The 24,244-nt window shown below is 42.6% G+C and overlaps 1 protein-coding gene across 14 annotated transcripts in view; it reads left to right on the top strand.

Moving 5' to 3' along the window:
* The window catches only part of DST (dystonin), a 502,743-nt gene that overhangs the window by 357,129 nt on the left and 121,370 nt on the right, over nt 1–24,244 (top strand). For 9 of the 14 annotated variants that reach the window (XM_066359128.1, XM_066359129.1, XM_066359143.1 and 6 more), the window contains 11 exons: nt 105–254; nt 412–627; nt 814–963; nt 1,827–2,060; nt 3,311–3,463; nt 5,127–5,360; nt 6,261–6,527; nt 9,159–9,707; nt 10,782–10,958; nt 18,779–18,902; nt 24,004–24,212. In XM_066359128.1, the coding sequence (XP_066215225.1) occupies nt 105–254; nt 412–627; nt 814–963; nt 1,827–2,060; nt 3,311–3,463; nt 5,127–5,360; nt 6,261–6,527; nt 9,159–9,707; nt 10,782–10,958; nt 18,779–18,902; nt 24,004–24,212 (2,463 nt within the window). The remainder of the gene's footprint in view (nt 1–104; nt 255–411; nt 628–813; nt 964–1,826; nt 2,061–3,310; nt 3,464–5,126; nt 5,361–6,260; nt 6,528–9,158; nt 9,708–10,781; nt 10,959–18,778; nt 18,903–24,003; nt 24,213–24,244) is intronic. The other 5 variants (XM_066359134.1, XM_066359135.1, XM_066359136.1 and 2 more) reach the window with 1 other exon arrangement.

Here is a 24,244-nt window from a genome sequence, read left to right on the forward strand (position 1 = left end):
TGAAGGTAGCTGCATGAAACATTTGGGAGTCATCCCATACATTTTATTTGCTCTGAAAACCTGCATAGGGGCTACTGAATTAAAATGTCCAAATTTGTGTTTAGTTTTCCAATGAATTACAGCAGTGTTTACAGCATACATCAAAAATGCACGAGTATTTGGCTTTGCTTCAGGATATGAAGCCTCCCCTAGACAATCAAGAGTCTCTGGATAACAGTCTAGAAGCTTTGAAGAACCAACTTAAACAGCTAGAGGTAAGAATTGCCTGCTGCCTGTTAGTGAGGGGAGTCAGCTGATGTGAATTTGGAAAAATAAACGGAGCACTTTTACATTTATGTTTTGAATATTAGCTATATTTGTGTTTGTCCCTAAATAGATCTGGAATAGAGATGTGTATGTATGTATTTGCAGACATTTGAATTGGGATTGGCTCCAATTGCTGTTATTTTAAGAAAAGACATGAAGTTGGCAGAAGAGTTTTTAAAGTCTCTCCCCAGTGACTTCCCCAGAAACCATCTTGAGGAGCTCAGGACCAGCCACCACAGTCTACAGAGTGCCTTCTCATCCGTCAGCAGCGTGTCTTCAGAAAGAATGAAGCACGTCGTGCACGCAGTTGACTGTGAAATGGTAGGCATCAGCGTGGTTCACTCTGAGTCAGATTGGAGTTTTGAAGAAAATTAGGTTATTTAAAATTTTAGTCCTAAGATGAAGTATTTTATTTTCAGAGGGTTAAGGCCTTAAAACAGAATCGTCATTTGTAGGAGTTTGAATTTTGGGGACAGATAGAAATGAACACACAGTTTTGTTTTCTAGTCGAAACTGGCAGTTTCCCATGAAGAGTTTCTGCACAAACTTGAGTCGTTCTCACATTGGATATCCGAGAAGAACAAATCTGTGAAGGATATGGAGGCTGTGGATGTTCAAAATACCAAACACATGAAGAAAAGCTTGGAGTTTCTCAAGGCAAGTATGAAAATAAGGAAGTGAAGCACATTTAAAAACCTAAGGATTTAACATAACAAACGTTTAGAAAAAAATATGTCTTTGCGAAAGCCATAAAGAATGATTTACTTTCTTTGTCTCTATGAGACATTTGTTCATGGTTGACACAACTATAAAATAATAACAACTTTATGGATGTCATTTTGACACTATTCCAACTGCCTAATGAAATTTGTATTTTTGTATTTATATATTTGTATATATGTATTTATGTATTTATATATTAGTCACATCCATCATGTTATGAATCAATCAATAAATACATCCTAGTATAAGTAGTATTTCTGTATTAGTCATTTTTGTCAGGCCTTCCCCCCTTGCCCATGTTCTTAATCTGAACAGCGTGCCTCGTGAATAATTTAGGCTCCTGACTTGAGAGTCAGCAAACTGAAATTCTGGCCCACTTAATTCATGTTTCAAATTCCCCAAGGTCTCCTTTATATGCCACCACAATTGCATGGGTACTACAAATGTTAGCAAGCAATATTTTAATGCTGATGTTTCCCTTCAGTGTACTAAGTATACACAAGTCTGGGTCTTGACCTTTTCCAGAGTTACACTTTAAGTGTGACAAGGCAGGCAAGGTTAACAGCCTTAGAGGGTTATCTTTTTCTATAATATTAATCACCACAGGATTTAAAAATAATTCTATCAGTACCATTTTTACTAGGTGGTGAATACATTTTTGACTAAATGAAAATTAACAACAAAACCTTGAGTCTCTGACGTTAAGGAGCATATTTTAACAATAAATATTACTGTTAATATCCACTGTGTATTATGGCCTAAGTGCCTGCTGGTGACCTGGACTGCTTTGTCCCCAGAGCGTGTTAAAGGACCTCGGACACACCAGAGTGCAGTTGGAGACCACTGCCTTCGACGTGCAGTTCTTCGTCTCTGAGCACGCGCAGGACCTGCCTCCCAGCCAGAGCAGACAGCTGCTGAGGCTCTTAAACACCACTCAGAAGGGGTTTCTTGATGTACAGGAATCAGTCACTACCCGGCTGGAACATTTAGAAACTCAGTTACAGCTAGAGCAAGATCTTGATGATCAGAAGGTTTGCCTTTCTTTGTGGATTCTTTATTTTCAGTTTTCAGTGTGAAACCTGTAATGTGGATTGCCGGAGACTATGGAATGATAGGAAAGAGTTTTGGGAAAGCAATTAACAGACAGGGTAGAAAGAAGGTAGAGATTCTATACTATAGAATGCTGTTGCTTTCTGCAATAATGCTATAACTCATTGATTTGAGTTTTCGTGACTCCCTAAAACTACTGTTTTTCAGGTGAGAGTCTACACTTATTTCTAGGAATGGGACATGTAGATGCACTCAGAAATTTCAAGGGATAGATCGAGGAACATATGAATGAAGCCAGTTAAGGGGATTCTTTCCTTTGGAAGGCAGCCTGGCACCGCAGTGCAGAGCAGGGCCCGGAGCTAGGCTGCCTCCGTTCACACCCCCGCTGCACCGCTCACTCATTGTGTGGCCTCGGGCAGGTCACTGAGCCAGTGTCCTCACTGGTGAGTGGGAATAGTGACAGTGCTTACCTGATAGAATTGTGCACACTGATAGAATAATGAGTAAGAAACCCTCAGTACCTTGCCCAGCACGTGCTAGGCTCCTAGTGAACAAGATCTATGACTATAAGATGAATAACTAGTGTGTGTGTGTGTGTGTGTGTGTGTGTGTGTGTGTGTGTAATAGGAAAATGAAAGATGCAAGTGATTGACTTCTGAAATAAATCTCGTAGAAAGATTTAAGGAATCAGTGTTGCAGCCAATAGCAGTCAGTACTGAACAAAGAGGTGGTAATGGCATTAGACACAGTGGTTAAATAAAAATATTGCATGCCGTGTTTTTTTTTTTTTTTTAATTTCTTGAAGCACCCAGGCATTGTCTCTAGCATGATAACCTATATGCACATATCAAATATATTAACAGACAAATCACGACTAACTTCTCTTTTGATATCCTTTTACAGAATTAATTGTGTGTGTCGCAGGTTTCAAGAGCTTAAGAAAACGGGATGTTTCTTCCTGTCGGTCAGAAGTTCCATCTCTTACACATGTGCATGGCCAGTATTCTGCTGAGCAGTTTTCATCCAAACACGATCTCTTTCCTTGTCTACGGGAGAGCCTCTTCCTTTCTGTGTCACCTTGCTCAGTTTGTACCCTACTGCTATCATGTTTACAGCATACTTATTTAGAGAGCTTATTTAGAGGAAACTTGCAGAATGTGTTCTGACAAGGAGCTTTCAGGTGTGAGTAGGTGACCGCCATTTAAGATGCTTCGGTTTTGTTCGGCTCTAGGCTGTGGCAGAGCGGCAGCGGGAGTACAAAGAGAAGCTGCAGGGGATATGCGACCTCCTCACCCAGACCGAGAACCGCCTGATTGGGCACCAGGAGGCCTTCGTGATTGGAGACGGCACAGTCGAGTTAAAGAAGTACCAGTCCAAGCAAGAGGTAGAGTTCTGTTTCTATGATTTGGAAAGCAGTTAGGATTATTGAAAAATCGCAATCATTGTAGCTTTTTTGAGACAAGACATACTTGGATGCCCCTGGGCCTCCTGAGCTCTACACTTTATACTGTGAGTTATAGTTCCATCTTCAAGCAAGCCAAGTGATTTTCTTGACTGGCTTTTGGTGAGTTATTGAGTGGAGGAGATATAAAGGAGGTTTGCTAGTGGAAAGACCTTGGGAAATGAGTTCAAACTCGGATCCATTTAAGGCCAATCCATTTACTTTCGGATCAGGTGAATTAGCCATCAGTTTGGGTTCTTTCTTTTTCATAGTGCTTTCTCATTCCTTTCATCTTTCTTTGCAATTTGTCCCTTTTCAGTGAAGGAACAAGCAATAATGACAGATCTAGGTATCTTTCTATTGGTGTCTGAAGAAAGAACATTCTCATTGTCACTAGCTCGCTCTTGATCGAAATCCCAGACACTACACATTGCTAGCTTTATAACGTAATCTTTTTGAGCCTTACTTTCTTTATTGATCATAATTCCATTGCTATGTTATTGTAAAAGTTTAGTAAATATCACTTGTTAGGTGACATTGTGACAGTCACAATGTCACAATGTTGTGGTTCAATGAGTATCTCTTTCAATTCAAATACTAAGAAAAATTTTGCGAAGTCTTGAAAGTATGGAAAAATAGTATGAAATTACAGTGCAGTATAGAGAACTCAAATGCCAAATAAAGGAGGGAGAGGGGGAAATGCATAGAGCAGTCTGGAATGAGGAAAGCTATTACTGCAAAGGAGAATTCTTTTTTTGAATTTTATTTTTTGTGGCAGAGACAGAGAGGGTCAGAGAGAGGGACAGGTAGGGACAGATAGACAAGAAGGGAAAGAGATAAGAAACATTAATTCTTCATTGCAACACCTTAGTAGTTCATTGATTGCTTTCTCGTATGTGCCTTGACGGGGGGGGGGGGGGCTACAGCAGACTGAGTGACCCCTTGCTCAAGCCAACGACCTTGGGCTCAAGCTGGTGAGCTTTGCTCAAACCAGATAAACCTGCGCTCAAGCTGGCAACCTCAGAGTCTCGAACCTAGTGCAAAGGAGAATTCTTAATCTTGAGTTTCCTAACAACCGAGGCAAAGAAGCAAGCATTACATATGACAGAGCTCTGGTGTTTAGAAGAAGAGGTTATCTTAGTATAGAAATTATTTTAGGAACAATTTAGCTCATAACTTAGAAACTATCTGTTTTTATCCTGAGCAGTAAATATTGATAATTATTAAAGAAATGAATGTTTAGAAACAATATATAATATGGTCATGTATTTAAAATCTTTTATAAATGTGCTTATAATGTAAAAAATCTGACAGTATGCAAGTTTGTATAGATTATATACAGAATACTTCATGTTTTCTACATTTTACAAACCATGTGTCTTTGTTAAACATGAAAATATACCTTTCTCTAATGCTGTTTGATATTTCAAATTATCTTAAATATTGTGATTTAAATAAACCAACTCAAATGAACACATTGAGTATGCTTTTTCAGTCTCTATATGCTAGATTCTTCATCTTTGCTCACCCTGTTTTAGAATTACAATTTTGGAAGCATTAAATAGGTAGTAATTTAACAAGGTATTTTTCCCTCTTGTGTTATAAGGAATTACAGAAAGATATGCAAGGAAGCGCACAGGCCTTGGCAGAAATAGTGAAAAACACGGAGAACTTCTTAAAAGAGAAGGGCGAAAAGCTGTCACAAGAAGACAAGGACCTGATTGAACAGAAGCTTAATGAAGCTAAGATCAAGTGTGAACAACTTAATTTAAAGGCGGAACAGTCCAAAAAGGAGCTGGATAAAGCTGTGACGACAGCCATCAAGGAGGAGACTGAAAAGGTCCTTATTCAAATGTGTGGTTCGCAGTTGCTGGGTTGCAAGTGGTCAGGGTAATAGCTTCTTGCTTCATTAGGGGACAGCAGGCAGGGGTCAGAGCTGACTGACCAGGGACCAGAAGAAGGCTAGGTTTCCAGGTCTGTGACTGATTGAGTACTACAGAAAGTCTGAAGAGTTGGCTTTGCGTAACTTTTTAGAAAAGTGTGAAGTGGGAGTGTGAGACTTTCTCCTTGTGAAATGTGGGGGGGCCTCATTAATTACTAGAGCTAAAATTTTGGGATATATTTTTAAGAACATTGGAAACTTCAAAGTAACTTCTTGTTCCTCGAAAGTTTAATTTTAATGTGTGTCAGTTTTTAGTGTCCCCACTCTAGTTTTTTTTTTTTTTTAATCCCTTTTTTTTTTTTTTTTTTTGTATTTTTCTGAAGCTGGAAACGGGGAGAGACAGTCAGACAGACTCCTGCATGCGCCCGACCGGGATCCACCCGGCATGCCCACCAGGGGCGACGCTCTGCCCACCAGGGGGCGATGCTCTGCCCCTCCGGGGTGTCGCTCTGCCGCAACCAGAGCCACTCTAGCGCCTGGGGCAGAGGCCAAGGAGCCATCCCCAGCGCCCGGGCCATCTTTGCTCCAATGGAGCCTTGGCTGTGGGAGGGGAAGAGAGAGACAGAGAGGAAGGAGGGGTGGGGGTGGGGAAGCAAATGGGTGCTTCTCCTATGTGCCCTGGCCGGGAATCGAACCCGGGTCCCCCGCACGCCAGGCCGACGCTCTACCGCTGAGCCAACTGGCCAGGGCCCCCACTCTAGTTTTAAATAACCTAACAATGAGCTTTTGGGATGTCTTAAAACGAATACCTCGGCCCGTATTCAGGATGCCCATTGTCCACCCCCACCCCCACCCCAGGTGGCCGCGGTAAAGCAGCTGGAAGAGAGCAAAACCAAAATAGAGACCCTTTTGGACTGGTTGTCACATGTCAACCAGGACTCAGAAAGAGCAGGGAGGAAACAGCCACAGGTGATTGAACAGAACGGGACTCACTTTCGAGAAGGTGACAGCAGGTCGGCGACTGGAGAAGAGGATGAAGTTAACGGCAACTTGTTGGAAGCTGACGCTGATGGGCTGGGCGGAGCCCCCGAGGAGAATCTGAACCAGCAGTACCGGAAAGTGAAGGTTTGTTGTCTGAAACGTACTGCTGCTGTAAAGTTCTGCGTACAGGTCTGTAGCGACAACAACTTAGCACGCGAGTTTTCTTTTCCAGCCGTAATGACCATTGAGAATAAGCTCACTTTTTTTTTTCTGGGTTCATCGTTATGTCAAATATTAATTATTGTGAAAATCCTAAGCAAGTCAGAAGCAACGAGAAAGAAATCATTAGATATGGCGCTCTTATACGTGAAGCAGGATTATGAGGAATCAGTAGAAAGATTAATAATGAAGCTGAGATTGGTAGAGCGCTTAGTGGGCCAGGCACTTCTCTAAGCGTCTCCCACTTTGACCCTTTCAGTTCTCCCTGCTTCTCTGAGGTTATTACTCTGGTTTCTAGATGGGAAACTGGAGCTTCAGAAGGAAAGTCAGCTTGCCCGAAGTGACCCATGCAGTCAGGGATGATGGAGTTTGGGTTAAAACGAGGCCATGAGCTCAGTCACTCGGCTACGTCTAACTCATGTTGGTAGACCAGCCTGCTCTACGGTCTCCGGGCCTCGGCTCAGCTGTGTAGTGAGTGCTGCTGTTGAGAGGAGGAAGGAGAGCCCTTCTCAAACTTCACTGCATGGTAGAAATCAGAGCTAACATGCAGGCTCCTGTAGGATCTAAAGAACTTTCGGAAACCGTTTCAAAGTGTCACATAATTGATCATTGTACTCCAGTGGTTGCTCTTGTTAATAGGAAGACTGGGCTTCGGGGGCTTGTGCAGTTGTGTGTTTTCCTCTAAGCTGAAGTCGGGGGAACAGAACTCTCTCTGTGAGGTTAAGTTACAGGAAATATAAGTTAAACCAGAAGAAGGGTGAAAGTATTTACTGGATCACAGTGTCAAGAGGCAATTATAGGACCTTATTGTAACTGTGTCTTATGATGGAAAAACCTGATGAATTCCTAAAGGATTATGAGTTGGTGACATAGAAGTGAGGAAAGGTTAGTAACTTGGCTCGAGTAGTGAGAAGTACCAGTGGGTAAACTCAAACATATAGATTCTTCATAGGAAAGCCTTTGCCTTTAGCCACTGCATGGCATTTGCCTTCTGGTTGTTTTTTTTTTTAAGCACGTGATGGGGAGAAAGAGATAGAGACAGACAGGGATAGACAGACAGGAAGGGAGAGAAGGAGAGAGATGAGAAGCATCAGTTCTTTATTGCGGCACCTTAGTTCATCAATTGCTTTCTCATATGTGCCTTGACTGGCGGGCTCCAGCAGAGCCAGTGACCTCTCGCTCAAGCCAGCGACCTTTGGCGTCATGTCTATGATCCCACTCTCAAGCTGGCAAACCCACGCTAAAGCTGGTGAGCCCACTCTCAAGCTGGCAGCCTTGGGGTTTTGAACCTGGGTCCTCAGCATCCCAGGCCAATGCTCTATCCACTGCACCACTATCTGGTCAGGTTTCTTTCTCATCTTTAAACTTCTAGGAATAAGAGACTGTGAAAATGCTTTAGGAATTCCTGATCTCCTGGTAGAGCGGAGAGCTGGCCCAAAGGCCTGGTCAGGGTTCTATGTCTAGCTCTGTTTTTGAGCCATATGTGCTGAGCCAAGCTGTTTTCCTACAGCCTGAGTTTTCTCACCTGTAAAAAGAAAGCTATAGATCAGATAATTTATAAGGTATCCCATATGTCTGTCCAGCCTACTATGTGCAAAAGACCTATAAGAGGTAGTATATGAATATATTCAAATATTAAGGGTGTAGCCTGTTGTAGAAAACTTTAAAATTACAAAAAGTTTTTCTATTTAAATGTCATTTTAGGATCCCCCTTTTTTTTTAATTTAGTAAGTGGAGGAAAGGCAGAGACAGATTTCCACATGCACCCCGACCAGGATTGACCTGGCAGGGCCCCTAGGGGGCAATGTTCTGCCCATCTGGAGCATTGCTCAGCAACTGACCTCTTTTTAGCACCAGAGGTAGAGGCTGTGGAGCTATCCTCAGTGCCCAGGTCCAACTTGCTCCAATTGAGCCATGGTTTCAGGAGGGAAGAGAGAAAGAGAGGAGAGAGAGAGAGAGAGAGAGAGAGAGAGAGAGAGAGAAAGAGAAGCAATAGGGGGAGGGGTTGAGAAGCAGATGGTTGCCTCTCCTGTGTGTTCTGACTGGGAATTGAACCTGGGACATCCACATGCCAGGCTGATGCTTTACCACTGAGCCAATCAGCCAGGGCCTAGGATCATTTTATAATAAAAAATATTATACCCAGTTGCTCAGTAATTAGCTAAAGACTTTAGCAGTCTCTATGTGGTTGTGAGGGAACAGTGAATAATATGTGATCTGATTGTAGATGCTTGTTTTAGAATTAGAGGAGAAATCTGTTACATTTTTTTCCCGGATTTCTCAAAAAAAGTACTTGTCTTTTGTGATTATATAAGTACTTTCAAGAGAAGATTGGAAATCTTCCTAATCATATGATTAGAAGTTCAAATTGCAGCTTTTGCTATTCTGAAATTCACCAGGAAAAGGCAGATACCGTGCATCTTGAAAAGGTTAATGAGAAGCAAGTTGTCTGTAGGTTGATTATTTAAGTCTGTATGGGGTACCAGGGAGCTCCCCCTCAGCCTCAGTGTCACCCGGTCACTGCTTTAAGGTGACAGTGGATCTGTTTTCACATAGGCCCAGCACGAGAAGATCATCTCTCAGCACCAAGCTGTTCTCATGGCCACTCAGTCCGCACAAGCCTTGCTGGAGAAGCAGGGTCACTATCTCTCTCCCGAGGAAAAAGAGAAACTGCAGAAGAACATGAAGGAACTGAAGGCGCATTATGACACCGCACTGGCCGAGTCAGAAAAGAAAATGAAGTTAACGCACTCTCTGCAGGAGGAGTTGGAGAAGTTCGACGCTGATTACAGTGAGTTTGAGCACTGGCTGCAGCAGTCAGAGCAGGAGCTCGAGAACCTGGAGGCCGGCGCAGATGACTTCGGCGGTCTAATGGCCAAATTGAAGAGGCAGAAGAGCTTCTCAGAGGATGTTATTTCTCACAAAGGGGACTTGCGGTACATCACTATCTCTGGAAACAGGGTGTTGGAAGCAGCCAAATCTTGCAGCAAACGAGATGGAGGCGGCAAGGCTGACCAGGATAATATCGATACGTCCGCCACGCACAGAGAAGTCCAGGGCAAGTTGGATCATGCTACTGACCGGTTCAGGTCTCTCTACTCTAAGGTAATTTTATTTTTATTTTTTAAGGGGGAGATCTCAATCTGTGATTATAGTTTGTATTCTCTCTTCTTAACTTTTGTTTTAGAATCAGAAGTGAGAAGCCTAAAAAACTGAAGCAGGAAAGATAAGATAGTTTTATCCTATATACCTCAGTCCTGTTCATTTTTTTTACTTCAGAAAAAGGTGTTTAAAAATTAGGAGCCTAAAGTTGTTTATTTTGTTGTTGTTGTTAGGTTTGAGTGATTTCTAGGCAGACCTAATCCCCAAACTCAGCAATATGCAAGTGACCACCAGGCGGCGCTATGCTTTGTCTCCAAGCAAACAGAGTGCCTTGCTAATTTTTGCAGCCTCGAGCTTGAGAACTAAAGTTTCATTTCAGATAATTCCCTTCACAAATACTGAAAATGTTTTACAAATACATTTGATTAATGTATTATTTTAATACCTAATGACTTGCAGACTGTTTCAGCTTCTTTTACTCCCTTGAACAAGTAAAAGTGGTTTTGTTGTTTTGTTTTGTTTTAAACTAAGAGAGCATTCCCCGGTTTACTATTCAGTATAAGCGGAACAGACTCACCAAGTTGCACAAATGACTTGAATAGCGTCATTGACTTTTGGCCTTTGCTGCATTCTGATTCAGATTATTTGCCCTTCTGGTATTCATTTATCTTATATAACGTATAGAAGTGATTCATTAAGCACTTTGAAAACTTTCCCATCAAATGCGTCTGTAGACACGTGGTGTGTAAAACTCAGTGGGCGTGTGCCCTGGGGGTCAGCCTCCCCTGGTGATTGACATCCAAGCTCTTCATTCTGAGTTAAGACTTAGCCCTTGAAAATATACTTTCAAATCGATATAAAGTTAGGACTAGCTCTCACTTTTATGGTACTTTTGGCTTGTTAGAGGATGCTTCTTCCTACAAAGGAGAAAAATCTTAGCCCTATAGTTTCCACTCACGTGGGTTGAAATCTGGTGTCTTCTGAGTTGCAGATCTCATAGGTCCTAAGGTTATTTAACAGAAATTGAAATAGTAGATTTTAATTCTCTACCCTTTTTCTCCTTTGATTTTCTTTTAGTGCAGTGTCCTCGGGAATAATCTTAAAGATCTGGTGGATAAATATCAACACTATGAAGACACTTCACGTGGACTTCTTTCTGAGCTCCAGGCCTGCGAGGTCACAGCGAGCAAACACTTATCTGAACCCGTTGCTGTGGACCCTAAAAATCTGCAAAGGCAATTAGAGGAGACCAAGGTGAGAAAGAGAGGAGGTCCAACCCTTCCATAGCCTTCCTGAAAACCTCTCACTTCCTCACAGTTTTGTGATGGTTTCACCTCAGCCAGGGGACAAAGGGTAGGGGAGTATATTTCTACCTTCAGAGGAGTTACAACTTGAGTCTCAACAGTCCATTTATTTGTCTTTGTCAGGAGGTCGTTTTTTCTACCGTGTGTAACTGGATTGGCTTTGCTGTTATGGCTTTATTACCCGTTCCCATCCCTCCCTCCTCCACAACCAAAACCCAGTATTGTCCAGGCCACTTGTTTACCTTTATACTTATTTAGTATTTTGTTCATTGTTTTTCTCTGCAGTTAGACCTAAACTCCATGAGGGCAGATGTTTTTGTTTATTTTGTTCATTGCTATATCCCCAGCACCTAGAACAGGACCTGGTACAATGTCTGTTTAAGAATAGACAGGTAGAAGGGAAGAAAGGGTAATACTGTCACATGTGGGCTCCGAGGACCAGTTTGGTATTCCTGTTGAGTATTCCCATGATTCCTAGAGATACAGACTCTCAGTATTATATGACGCAGTTCTCAGAAATTCGACCTGCTCTGTCAGAAATGCAGGCTTGATGTGGGAATTGCATAATTGTGGAGCTCTGAGCCGTACCCACAGTGGCAAGGAGAATCTTGTTTCTTAAATTTCAAGCATATTTTAACATCCTAATGTTAAGGGGAGATAATTTTTGAAGTATTCTTATTCCAGATGACCAGTACTTTTGATTATGACAGTTTAATTTCATAAAGCTATTCTGTGATTCCTCTTAGCAGGTGAGTAACTAGAAAGTAAACACTGTATTGCTAGCTAAGCAACTGCCTTTCAGAACTTAGCTGCGTCTGTTCCTTACAGAATCAGCAATCATTACTGTGCCCTTATCAAGGAAAACAGGTACCCTACTGAGTGAGCTGAACATGAGGTATTGGCTGAGATTGGTGACTTCGGCTGGAAGAGAGCCAAGTCACACCCTGGGGTGGAACGAGGCAGGTTAAGATCAAAGCAGAGAAAAGGGGTATGGGAGCAAAGGATGAGAAGAGGGAGGACACACGGCAGCGGGCTGGTGGCTGCGTCTTTCCTGGCCAGGAGAGTTTACCTCTTCCTACGTTAGGCACCAGGGAGACGTCTTGAGCCAGGTTACCTTCCCGACATTGACCCAGCCTCTCAGCAGTTGCCTCCTTCCTTGTGCCGTTTCAGCAATGGTTGTGTTGTTGCTGTTGTTTGCTTGTTTTGTTCTCTGTCTCTCTCTCCCACAGCACAGGAACAGACCTGTCTTAAGTTTCCGCTTCTCATTTGATAACTTGTTCCAGGACAGTGTATGTGGGAGGGTTAGAAGCAATGCTGTTACATAGTAGTAGCTATTATTTTGGTAGGAAATGCCAATAGCTGAAGATAATTATTAAGATTGCTAATATTTAATTATGGAGCTAGGTATTTTTAATATAGGAAAGTATACGAAACAGAAATAACCCATTTTAAGTTGGATCTATATTAGGAAATGGATTATATTCAGTATAAAATTAATTTTTATATAACTAGAAGGAAAAGAAAAGAAAACCCAAAAGAATGTATGGCTGTTTTATTTAAGCAGAACCATGAATTAATTCTAAAATGGAGAAAAACTTACTTAATAGATGCTCCAGAAGAAGTTTCCTGTAGTCCTGAGGCAGCTGAAGAAATGTAAAAAGAACAGCAGCATCTCAGAGGAGACGGAATTCTAAATAAGCCACAGCATTGTTTTAAACCTGAAACGTGCAGTTCGAGTTGTTTCTGGCTCCCGTAGATTCTTTCCTCACGGTGATCTCAGCATGTAGGGAGGGTGATGTGTATGGGAACTAGGCAGTCTCTGTTTCTTTCAGTTTTATTAACCACATTGAAAAATTGTTTTTCTTAAACAATAATATAAACACATAAGACTACTACAAAAAGTCAGCCTTTTCTACATTTACACTGCTGACTACTATTTATATTCTATTGTATCATAAATGTCATTTGGGAAAACCCAATTGGTTTATTTGAAATACACTACTCACAAAAATTCGGGGATCAGGGAACATGCAGATACTCCAGCACTTTCAGCCTTTTGTGCAGTGCATTTTCACCAATGAGATAAAAGTCGGTTTTACATCTCATTTGCATAATTGAACAACTTTCTTTGACTTGTCATTTGCTTTTCTGATGTTCTTGTTTAATTTTAAAAAAAAAATCAAATGCTGCTTTTTTTTATCGCTTTATATTCATTTTTGAAATATCCCCTAATTTTTGTGAGCAACATAATCCTATCCAATAGCATGTTGCTATTAGCATTATTATTCAAAGAACTGTTTGCTGTATTGTCATTAATCTGATACCACTGGGCTATAATGACATCTGCTCAAGTTCTGCTTCGAGGGAAATCAGTGAATAATATTGTACAATTTTTTTGCCCCACATGAAGCACGGAAAGGACAGCATTCTGGAACCAGCCAAGAGGCCTGGCTTTGGGAGCAGGCAGGGAGCTAGGTCGTGTGGATGGACCATGTCCATCTTCCAGCGTTTTCTGATTCTCTGGGGGGAGGGGCTCTAAGTCAGGAAACAAGTGCCGCACGTTAATCCTTTTCTGGTCCGGGCTGGAGACCAAGGTCATAATCTTGTAGTATTCCCTGTCACAGATGCTGCTTTCGTGTTTAATTGAAATCCATTTAAAAAAACAATTTTTGGTACCCATTTGAATACTTTAATTGGTGGGGTTTTTTTTCCAAAGTTGTACGATAAATCACTACCCTAGCTAAATTATAACCTGATACCATGTTAGCAATTAAAAACTATTGACTTCCTTTAACATAATTATGAAGAGAAAAGGAATGGAATATTTTGAAGAGAAAGATGCAGAAGAGATGCTTCTTTTTCAATCCTTTTCTAAGTTTTAACATGGTAGGTAGGGCCCTCTTTGATAGTGGACGCATTTTTAGAACCATGACAACTTTTACGTTTATTTATTTGGTAGACATTTATGTGCAAGGCCCATTGTTAGGTTTTGTGAAGACACAAAGATGTTAAAACCCGACCTCTGTCCTTTGGGAATTCACATTCCAAAATACATATTGTTTTAAACCTTCAATCTGGTTATATAGTTAAAGTTCCTTGAGAAGTTTCTAATACAATATTTCCTGTAACTAAACTTCTGGGAGAATTTCCCAAACAGATTCACTCTGATGTAGTAGATTCTTTGGCCTCTTGGCACAACTGCAAGATCCAGTGTTCAGATCACAGATGTCATGTTGATGGGTCTTCTGACGTATACCCAGCTGCCCGTATATTATCACAGTTTCTTAGATATGAAAACAAATGGAAGAAATTGTTGCTATTGGCGTTAGGCATTTGTGGTTTTGGTTGTTGCTGTTGAAGGATGAACTAGAGGAGGGTCTTTCCAAGTGTTACTTATACCTGGTATCTTTGTTTATTTGCTTATTCATTTACTCAGTTATTTCAGAAACTTTTTTTTCTAAAAACCTCTTCATTATTTCTTAACATTTTCTTTATTTTTAAATTATAGTTGACATGCAGTGTTATATCAGTTTCAGGTGTACAACGTGGTGATTAGGCACTTATGTACTTACAGAGTGATCACCCTGGTGAGTCTGCTACCCGTCTGACACCAGACACAGCTCACACAGTGTTATGGAATATATTCCCTATGCTGTATTTTACATCCTGTGACTGTTTTGTAACTGCCAGTTTGTACTTCTTAATCCCTTCCCTCTTTTCACTCGTTCTGCCAGCCCCCTTCCCATATGGCAGCCATCAGTGTGTTCTGTGTATCTGTGAGTCTGTATCTGTTTTGTTTCTTTGTTTATTTTTTTAATATTTCACATGTCAGTGAAATCACATGGTATTTGTCTTTCTCTGATTTATTTCACTTAGCATAATACTCTTTAGATCCATCCATGTTATTGAAATGGCAAGATTTCATTCTTTTTTTTATGGCTGACCCATACTCCATTTTATATACAGACCACATCTTCTTTATTCGTTCTTCTATTGGTGGACACTTAGACTACTTCCATATCTTGGCAATTGTAAATAATGCTGCAATGAACATAGGAGTGCATAGTTCTTTTTGAATTAGAGTTTTGGATTTCTTCGAATTCTAAAAACTTATATCAAGGCCTACTATATAGCAAGCACTGGGCTAGGCAGTGATAATAGAAACCTGAATTGGATAAATTCCTAATTCTTGAGGAGGTTACAGTTTGATTGAATAGACAGGAAAATCCTGTGATATTCACAGGGTGTTTATGGGAGTTCCTGGGAGGAGTACCTGCAACTAGGGTTGAAGAGAGAGTTAGGGGAAGGCTTCCCAGATGGATTTTACAGAGCGAGTAAGAGCCAGGCTCAGTATGATGGGCAGTAGGTTACATGTCAAGTTTGGCATGTGGAGACACTAAGGCATTGGGTCTAGCATGAGCAAATAGCTAAGAAATAGCTGTCTTGTTGGACATTTCTGGGACAGTATGTAGGGAAAGATGAGATTGAAGATCAAATTAAGTAATGGATTTCACTGGACCTTTTATATAGCATGCTTAAAATGTTTCCTTTATTATGAAAGCAATAGGAAGCTACTGAAAGATTTTAAAGGGGAGAGTGATATATGTAGTCAGAGGTGTATTTTCCACAAAACACATTGGCGGGAGTGGGGGAGGCTGTATCAGGGAGGACAGTGGAGACAGGGAGCACAGTGAGGGTGCTCTTTCCAATGAAGCAGTGCTCCGTGAGTGCTCCAGGGTGCTCCACAGGTACAGAGCGGAGGTCCGGTGTTTTTTTTTTTCTTTTTTTTTTTAATATCAGGCAGGTAAAATTGTTAGGTTTTGTTTTGTTTTTTTGTGACAGAGACACAGAGAGTCAGAGAGAGAGACAGATAGGGACAGACAGGAAGGGAAAGAGATGAAAAGCATCAATTCTTTGTTGTGGCACCTTAGTTGTTCATTGACTGCTTTCTCATATGTGCCTTGACCAGGGGGGCTCCAGCAGAGCAAGTGACCCCTTGCTCAAGCCTGCACCCCGTGCTCAAGCTGGTGAGTCCTGCTTAAACTGATAAGCCCATGCTCAAGCCGGTGACCTCAGGGTTTTGAACCTGGGTCCTTTGTGTTCTAGTCTGATGCTCTATCCACTGCGCTACTGCCTGGTCAGGCAGAATTGTGGGTCTTGATGGTTGATTTGCACGTGGGAAGGAGGGCTGAGAGTCTAGGAGGAGCCTCAGGTTTACTACCTGGGAGAGGAGATGCAGGCCGAGGAAGTACAGGTGTGGGGACTGAGATGATGTGTTCCAGTTTAACTTTGTGAATTTGAGGTGACTGTTCACACCCAGATGGAAACATTTAAGAGACTGCCGAAAACCTGGGCCCATGGCCAGGGATGAGTTCATCCACACTGGACATGTGGGAATTTGAATTTGAAATCCAAATGTGAGATGATGAGAGGAGCTTGAGTACTGGCAGTGAAGCGAAAGCCCAGCCTGCGGACCCCCGGGCCCGGCAGCCCGTTTGTACTGATGCGTTAGGAAGGCAGGGCCAGACTTCTGCAAGTTTTCTCTCTGCTTCCTGCCTCTGCCTCTTTGCTCCTCCTTCTCGCTGGTGACCCGCACCCGCTCACTCAGAAAACCCCCGGGACCTCGACTCAGCAGATGAAAGGTTACCTTATCCTTTTGAAGCAGTTGACAGTTAACCTTTTCCACATTCTCCCGTCCTTTAAACCTTGGGGACAGAGTTATTCTGGGCTCGTTTCCATCTCCCCGATCGCACTTGTTCTGTCTCTTTTCCTCCCCGTATCATGTAAGCGTGCGCACTCTCCATGGTGCTCACGGCCCCCTCTCTGGTGTTTCTGTGCCTTCTCTGTTCCCAGTCTCAGCATGCGTCTTGACTTCTAGCGCTTTACGTGTAATTCTAGCCTGAGTGCCGAGGCTCCTCCGTGTCCAGCTGTGCTGTTTCTTCCTACATGAGCCTCCGGAAGGCACTCTGAAGTGAAGCGTCCCCGAAGAGATCCCCCTTTCTCCTACACTCGCTTGTGAATTCTATAAACTACTGAGGCTCAGCACATTGTCACTGCTCGCCTCAGGGCTCACTTATCCTGGGTACCTGCCCTCTCAAGCAGTGATGTCCTGTGGAACATTCTGTGATGATGAAAATGGTCTTTAATCTGCTCTGTCCAACCTGGTCACCCACCAGTCACACATGGCTGCTTAGTGCTGGAAGTGTGGCAAGTCCAGCTGAGAAATTGCATTTTTTAATTTTATTTGATTTTAATCAATTTAATCTTAAAAAGCCCCGTGCAGTTAGTAGCTACCTTATTGGACAGCACAGCTTTGCTCAATCCTCAAGTCCTGTGGACTCTTCCCAACTCGGTCACCGGTTCTGCTTTGCCAGCTCAGACAGGCCCTCTCTACTTTATCACTGCTCACGTTGCCCAGGACTGGTGCCTGGGCTTCGTGTCTTCCGCACTGAATTCACCCCACACGGTGGTACACCTTTAGCCCGTAGGACAGCTCCGAGCACGTCACCCCCGTTCTCAGAAGCCCTGAGTACCTCCCAGCTGCTGCAGGGTCAATGGGAACCCCTCCGCCTGCCCTTTGAGGCCTGTCAGTCCCGTTACACGTCCTCAGTGCGTGGGACCCTCAGGGTTTCCTCTGATGTTTCTCGTCCCATCTTTGTTCCTGCTGTTCATTTCTAAGGGAAATGCTGTCCCTCTCCACCCTTGTGCCCCTGAACCCACACCTCCTTCCTTCCGGACCCGTCTCAGTGCCTCCGTGGCAGAGGTGACACCATTCTCCTCTCCAGCTTTTCCTCGCCCCAACTGCTAGGAGTACTTCTTCACTCACTTTTGGCACTTACACTTCCTGCCTCAGACTAGACTAGACGATCTCCGCAGGTAAGCTTCATGTGTGATTTTTGTGTTTTTCATAAAATATAGCAGGGTCTTTTTGAATATGTTAGATGTTAGGTAACTTATACTGAATTAACAGAAAGAAATATGACTCAGTAGTGATTCAGAATCTGTTGAAATGGAGTTCCTTAATTATCTTTTTTCTGTGTGTGTGACAGAGACAGAGAAAGACAGAGAGAGGGACAGAGAGGGACAGACAGACAGGAAGGGAAAGAGATGAGAAACATCAGTTCTTTGTTGCGGCACCATAGTTGGTCATCAATTGCTTGCTCATATGTGCCTTGACCAGGGGGCTACAGCAGACCGAGTGACCCCTTGCTCGAGCCAGCGACCTTGGGTCCAAGCTGGTGAACTTGCCTCAAACCAGATGAGCCGGTGCTCAAGCTGGCGACCTCGGGGTCTTGAACTTGGGTCCTCCGCATCCCAATCCGATGCTCTATCCACTGCGCCACCGCCTGGTTAGGCTATCTTTTTAAGTGGAGTAGAAGTGGTACCAAAGGTTTTCTGTTGTTTGTTTTTATTTGTTTTTTTTTTGTTTTCTGGTGGTAGTGGGGGTATTGTACAAAACCCAGAGGTGGGGGTCAAGGGGCAGCTAGGCTAAGGGTTGAGAGTCACAGGATCCAGAATCAGGCCAATTATCATGAACACGTGCTCGAGGGTTTACATCACACCTGGATTTGTATTGTCCCGACTGGCTGATGCTCTTGCTAATGGCACTTTATAACTGGTTTTATTCTAAGAATTCTAGAGTAAGTCTATAAAAATGATGAAAAGTTTACTCCATCCCATTTAACTTTATCTTACTGTAAGTTATTTTTCTCATATTGGAAATCTGTTATTTAGTCCTACTGAGTATAATTGGAACATTCACTCCTCCAGGCACTGCAAGGACAGATATCAAGTCAGCAGGTCGCTGTAGAGAAACTGAAAAAAACAGCTGAAGTGCTTTTAGATGCCAGGGGATCTTTGCTGCCGGCCAAGAACGAGATCCAGAACACCCTGGGTAAGTGCTCGCTCCCGTTTCCTCCCAGGGAGATGCTGACTGAGGGATCCACTGCCACGGAGGCACGGTTCCCTAGCACGTACTGGTGTTTATGCCCTTGCCCTGCAGGATGGGGCTGCTCACTCTGGGAGAGGGCATGTCTTCTTTGGCGCAGGAATACTAACATCTGGAAACAGGAGCTGTGTAGTGTGAGAAGAGTGCATTGCAGTTTCAATTTTATAGTTTTGACAGGGTAACAGAAACTCTTTGTCTAACACAGAGGCGGATTAAGGTCGGTTGAGGCCCCGGGCGCAGAAGAAAACATTGAGCCCCTTATAAAAAGAGAGAAAGGGAAAATAAAAATACATGTTAATTACATTTTTAAATAAATAAAAATTATTATGTACTATTAATGTTATAATAGCACATATGAAATCAAACTTGGTATCATTAGAAAAAAGTGTAAAGTTGGGGTTTTGGGGGGCCCTTCAGAAGTCAGGGCCCAGGGCCTGTGCTGGGTTCGCCTGCTGTTCAGTTCGCCCCTAATCTAACAGGAAGGAGAACTCAGGCGAGGCGCCCTTGGTTGATGGGGTGGGGCGGGGCTAGACTCAGCCTGTGGCAGGAGTAGGCCTGGGTGGGGCCTGTCTGTCAAGAACAGGGGCCGATAGATGATCAGACACATGTTTCACCACAAAGAGAGCATGCATTAAAATCTGAATAGAAATCTCAGACAAAGAGAAGGACGAAACTTTGCTCTAAAAACCACTCTGTAGAGGAGAAGCCCTCATTCTTTCTTACAGACATCCAAACTCTGGCTCTTGCACCCCCGTCACGCCATTTTTAGTGTGTACCCTCATTTATGCACATATGTTGATAAACTGCATACACATATTACTATCTTATCATATGATCTGTACTGTAATTATAAAACACAAAAACATACAACTTTAAAGTATAAGACAAAAATGTGAATGGAAATTCTAACGTTTCTTCCCTGTATCCTAATGCACTATCCTGACATCCCACACGGGCCATCTCTGCTACAAGCACTGGGGCAGGGAGTTTGGATTTTGGAGGGGAGAGAAAAACTATCTCATATGTATTTCTGTTATTTGAAGAGGTGTTTTGGCATTTTTCCCATTGTTAATCATACATAGTTCTGCTTTTTTTGTTTATAATCTGTATGTTACATTAATTTAAGACTTTAAAACCTCTCTCTGGCATAACTTTATAGGAATATGTGCAAATGGAGGGTGGAACGAAGTAGGTTTACAACTGTTTGTATGGAAAATAATACCATAATTAATAAATAATACAAGAATAAACTTTTGTGTACACACAACTGTAAACTTACTTTTGCCTCACCCTGTATTTTTAAGATTTAGAGGAATTTCTCTAAGATCTAACCTCTAAGAAAATCAACCACTTTAGCCTGACCAAGCAGTGGTGCAGTGGATAGAACATCGACCTAAGATGCTGAGCACCCAGGTTTGAAACCCAGAGGTCACTAATTTGAGCGTGGCTCACCCAGCTTGAGTGCATGCAGGGCCACCACCTTGAGCACAGGTTGCTGGCTTGAACGTGGGATCATGTACATAAGCCCAAAGGTCGCTGGCTTGAAGCCCGAGTTTGCTGGTTTGAGCCCAAGGTCGCTGGCTTGAGCTTGGGTGGAGCCCCCCGGTCAAGGCACATATGAGAAAGCAATTAGTGAACAACTAAGATGCTGCAACAAAAGAATTGATGCTTCTTATGTCTCTTCTTTCCTGTCTGTCCCTCTCTCTCCCACTCTAAAAAAAAAAAAATCAAGCACTTTAAAAAGATAACATTTTCCATTTTCAGTACATTTTGTTCTGTATCTTTTTCTAAACAAATTTTAATTCCTAAAATTAAAACTTTACTTTACTGACAGTATTTTATCACTAAGAAGTCCAGAAATACCAGTAACACTGAAATTGTGTTAATTTTATTAAAATAGCTGTTTGCTTGGGAAATCACTTACCGTGGTTAAACAGATAGCTATTGTTATTCTGTTGAATCACAGAGATACCCTTTGTAAAGCAGCTCATCTGCCAATGAAAACCTCCAATTTTACCCTGGCTGGTGGCTCAGTGGATAGAGTATAAGGCCAGGCATATGGACTTCCTGGGTTCGATTTCCTGTCAGGGCACACAGGAAGTATGACCATCTGCTTTTCTTCTCCTCCCTCTCCCCCTTCTTTCCCTCTCCTTCTCTCGCAGTCAATGGCTTGATTGGTTCAAATGTGGCCTTAGGTGCTGACAATAGCTCCTTTGGAGCATGTCAGCCTTAGGCGCTAATAATAGCTCAGCATTTGAACACTAGCCCCAGATGGGGTTGCTGTGTGGATCCCAGTCAGGCACATGTGGGAGTCTGCCTCACTATCTCCCCTCCTCTCACCTAAAAATAATAATAATAATAATAATTTAAAAAAGACCTACAATTCAGAGTATTTGCTTTTGTGACTTTCATATTAGGGCTCACACTTGAACCCAATGCTTATCTTCTCTGCTGATAGGATCTTGGTGCTCATTAAATGCTGCTCCCCTCCCCTGTCAGCATTCTCAGGGCCTGCATTGCATTTTAACAACAGAGAGAGATTATCTCTTTGAATCATCTAAAGTTAACATCTCACTTCAGTGAAGATCTGTCAGACTTATTTTCTCACACATCAAATTAGACAAATTAAAAATAAATATTGTTTGTGCATATGGATTAAGTTCCCCAGGCCAAACACAAGCATGTAAGATATTTCATTTTTATGGAAATGCGTCGGGTCCAGATTTTCTTCTACTGAAGCATTCTACAGTGTATCAGACTAAAGCATTCAGAAATAATTAAAATACTTTTCAAGGCCCTGGCCGGTTGGCTCAGCGGTAGAGCGTTGGCCTGGCATGCGGGGGACCCGGGTTCGATTCCCGGCCAGGGCACATAGGAGAAGCGCCCATTTGCTTCTCCACACCCCTCCCTCCTTCCTCTCTTCCTCTCTGTCTCTCTCTTCCCCTTCCGCAGCCAAGGCTCCATTGGAGCAAAGATGGCCCGAGCGCTGGGGATGGCTCCTTGGCCTCTGCCCCAGGCGCTGGAGTGGCTCTGGTCGCGGCAGAGCGACGCCCCAGAGGGGCAGAGATCGCCCCTGGTGGGCGTGCCGGGTGGATCCTGGTCGGGCGCATGCGGGAGTCTGTCTGACTGTCTCTCTCCGTTTCCAGCTTCAGAAAAATACAAAAAAAAAACAAAAACTTTTCAAGTTCTTGGAAAATAAGGGATAAATAAACAGTCAAAACCAGATTGTTTCAGAGTGGGTGCTGGAGAGAGAAGTACATTTAAAACCATTGTCGGCCTGACCTGTGGTGGCACAATGGATAAAGCGTCGACCTGGAAATGTTGAGGTCGCCGGTTCGAAACCCTGGGCTTGCCTGGTCAAGGCACATATGGGAGGTGATGCTTCCTGCTCCTCCCCCCTTTGTGTGTGTCTCTCTAAAAATAAATAAATTTAAAAAATAAATAAAATGTAGCACACATAAAATATTTATAAAACAAACAGACAAAGCATTGTCCTTGGAACTTCACATTGGTCTGCAGAATGGAATGTGGGATGTTAAAATGTAGAGCTTTACATGCAAGTGAAAGCCAGGTCACAAAGGTTTTTTGTTGTTGTTTTGTTTTGTTTTAGCATCTCAGGTCTTTAGAACTGAAAGAAAAGTTCATCTCATCTGAGATAGGTGAACCTGTTAACGCTGTTCATTTTTCTCTCTGGTGTCTGGTGTTAAACTTTTCAAGTAAATTCTATTTGTGTGTATTTTAGAAGCATCATCTCAACCTTCTCTATTTTAAGTGACTTTTCATTGTTGTATCTTTTCTCAGCACATTCAGATTTGCAGTTTCTGTGCATTTGGGTACTTTGCTTAGGATGATGAGAGAACTTAATTTATACCTGAGAGAGAACGACGGTGAGCACAAGGGAGGGAGAGCATCTGTACAGAAAGGTTAATACTTAGCGAGTCTCTATGACTGTATATTGTTCCTTGAGAGTAACTGTGTGAGTGTCCCTCTTCCCCCATGTAGTTATCAATAAGTATGGCTAATTTGAAATGTCAGACTGAGAACTTGTATTTACTCCAGAGACTTGCTGTTGGAACTGCTTTCATTTCTCTGGGACAACTCAAATGTTTGTGCATCCAAAAATATTTTTTTCAAATGCAAATGATATACATAATAACCATTTTTTTTTTTTTTGGCAAGAAATACAAAGAGAGGGACAGATAAGAACAGCCATACAGGAAGGGAGAAGATGAGAAGCATCAATTCTTTGTTGCGGCACCTTAGTTGTTCATTGATTGCTTTCTCATATGTGCCTTGACTGGGGGGCTACAGCAGACTGAGTGACCTCTTGCTCAAGCCAGTGACCTTGGGCTTCAAGGTAGCGACCATGAGGTCATTTCTGTGATCCCATGCTCAAGCTAGTGACCCCGAACTCAAGCTGATGAGCCTGCACTCAAGCCAGATGAGCCCATGCTCAAACCAGCGACTTCGGAGCTTTGAACCTGAGTCCTCTGTGTCCCAAGCTGATGCTGTATCTACTGCGCCATCGCCTGGTCAGGCAGCTTTTTTTTTTTTTTTTTTTTTTTTTTTGAAAGGGAGAGACAGGAAGGGAGAGAAAAGAGATGAATCAGCTTATAGTTGTAGCACTTGAGTTGTTTATTGATTGCTTCTCATACGTGCCTTGACTGGGTAGGGGTGGGGGCTCCAGCTGGGCCAGTGACCATGAGATCATGTTGATGATTCCGCGCTCAAACCAGCAACCTCGCAGTTCTGAACCTGGGACCTCAGCATCCCAGGTAGATACTCTATTCTCTGCACCACTCCCAGTCAGGCCATATTAACTGTTTTTAAAAATACTTGTTTTTCATTTTCCACAGATCTTTTCTTTTCTTTTTTTTTAAAGTGTTTTAAATGGTTCTATAATCATGCAGTATGAATTTATTATTTATCTTTTTTCTGTTCCCAATTTTGGTCTGGGAATTTTGTGATTTCACCTTAAGTGTATTTTTGAAAAGGAACATGGCAAAGATAACTTTGTGGATAGCATTTCCTGATCCTTTTGTACTAGATGACATTGTTGGGAGATACGACGATCTGTCCAAGTGTGTGCATGACCGCAACGAGAAGCTGCAGGTGACGCTGACCCGCTCACTGAGCGTGCAGGACGGCCTGGACGAAATGCTGGACTGGATGGCGGGCGTGGAGGGCTCTCTGAAGGAACGAGGTCAGGTGCCCTTAAGCTCCGCTGCTCTTCAGGATGTCATCAGTAAAAACATGGTAAGTGGCATGTGAAAAAAGAAAAAAGAATA

This window comes from Saccopteryx leptura, chromosome 1 (assembly GCF_036850995.1).
Source record: "Saccopteryx leptura isolate mSacLep1 chromosome 1, mSacLep1_pri_phased_curated, whole genome shotgun sequence".
In the NCBI taxonomy this organism is placed as follows: domain Eukaryota; kingdom Metazoa; phylum Chordata; class Mammalia; order Chiroptera; family Emballonuridae; genus Saccopteryx; species Saccopteryx leptura.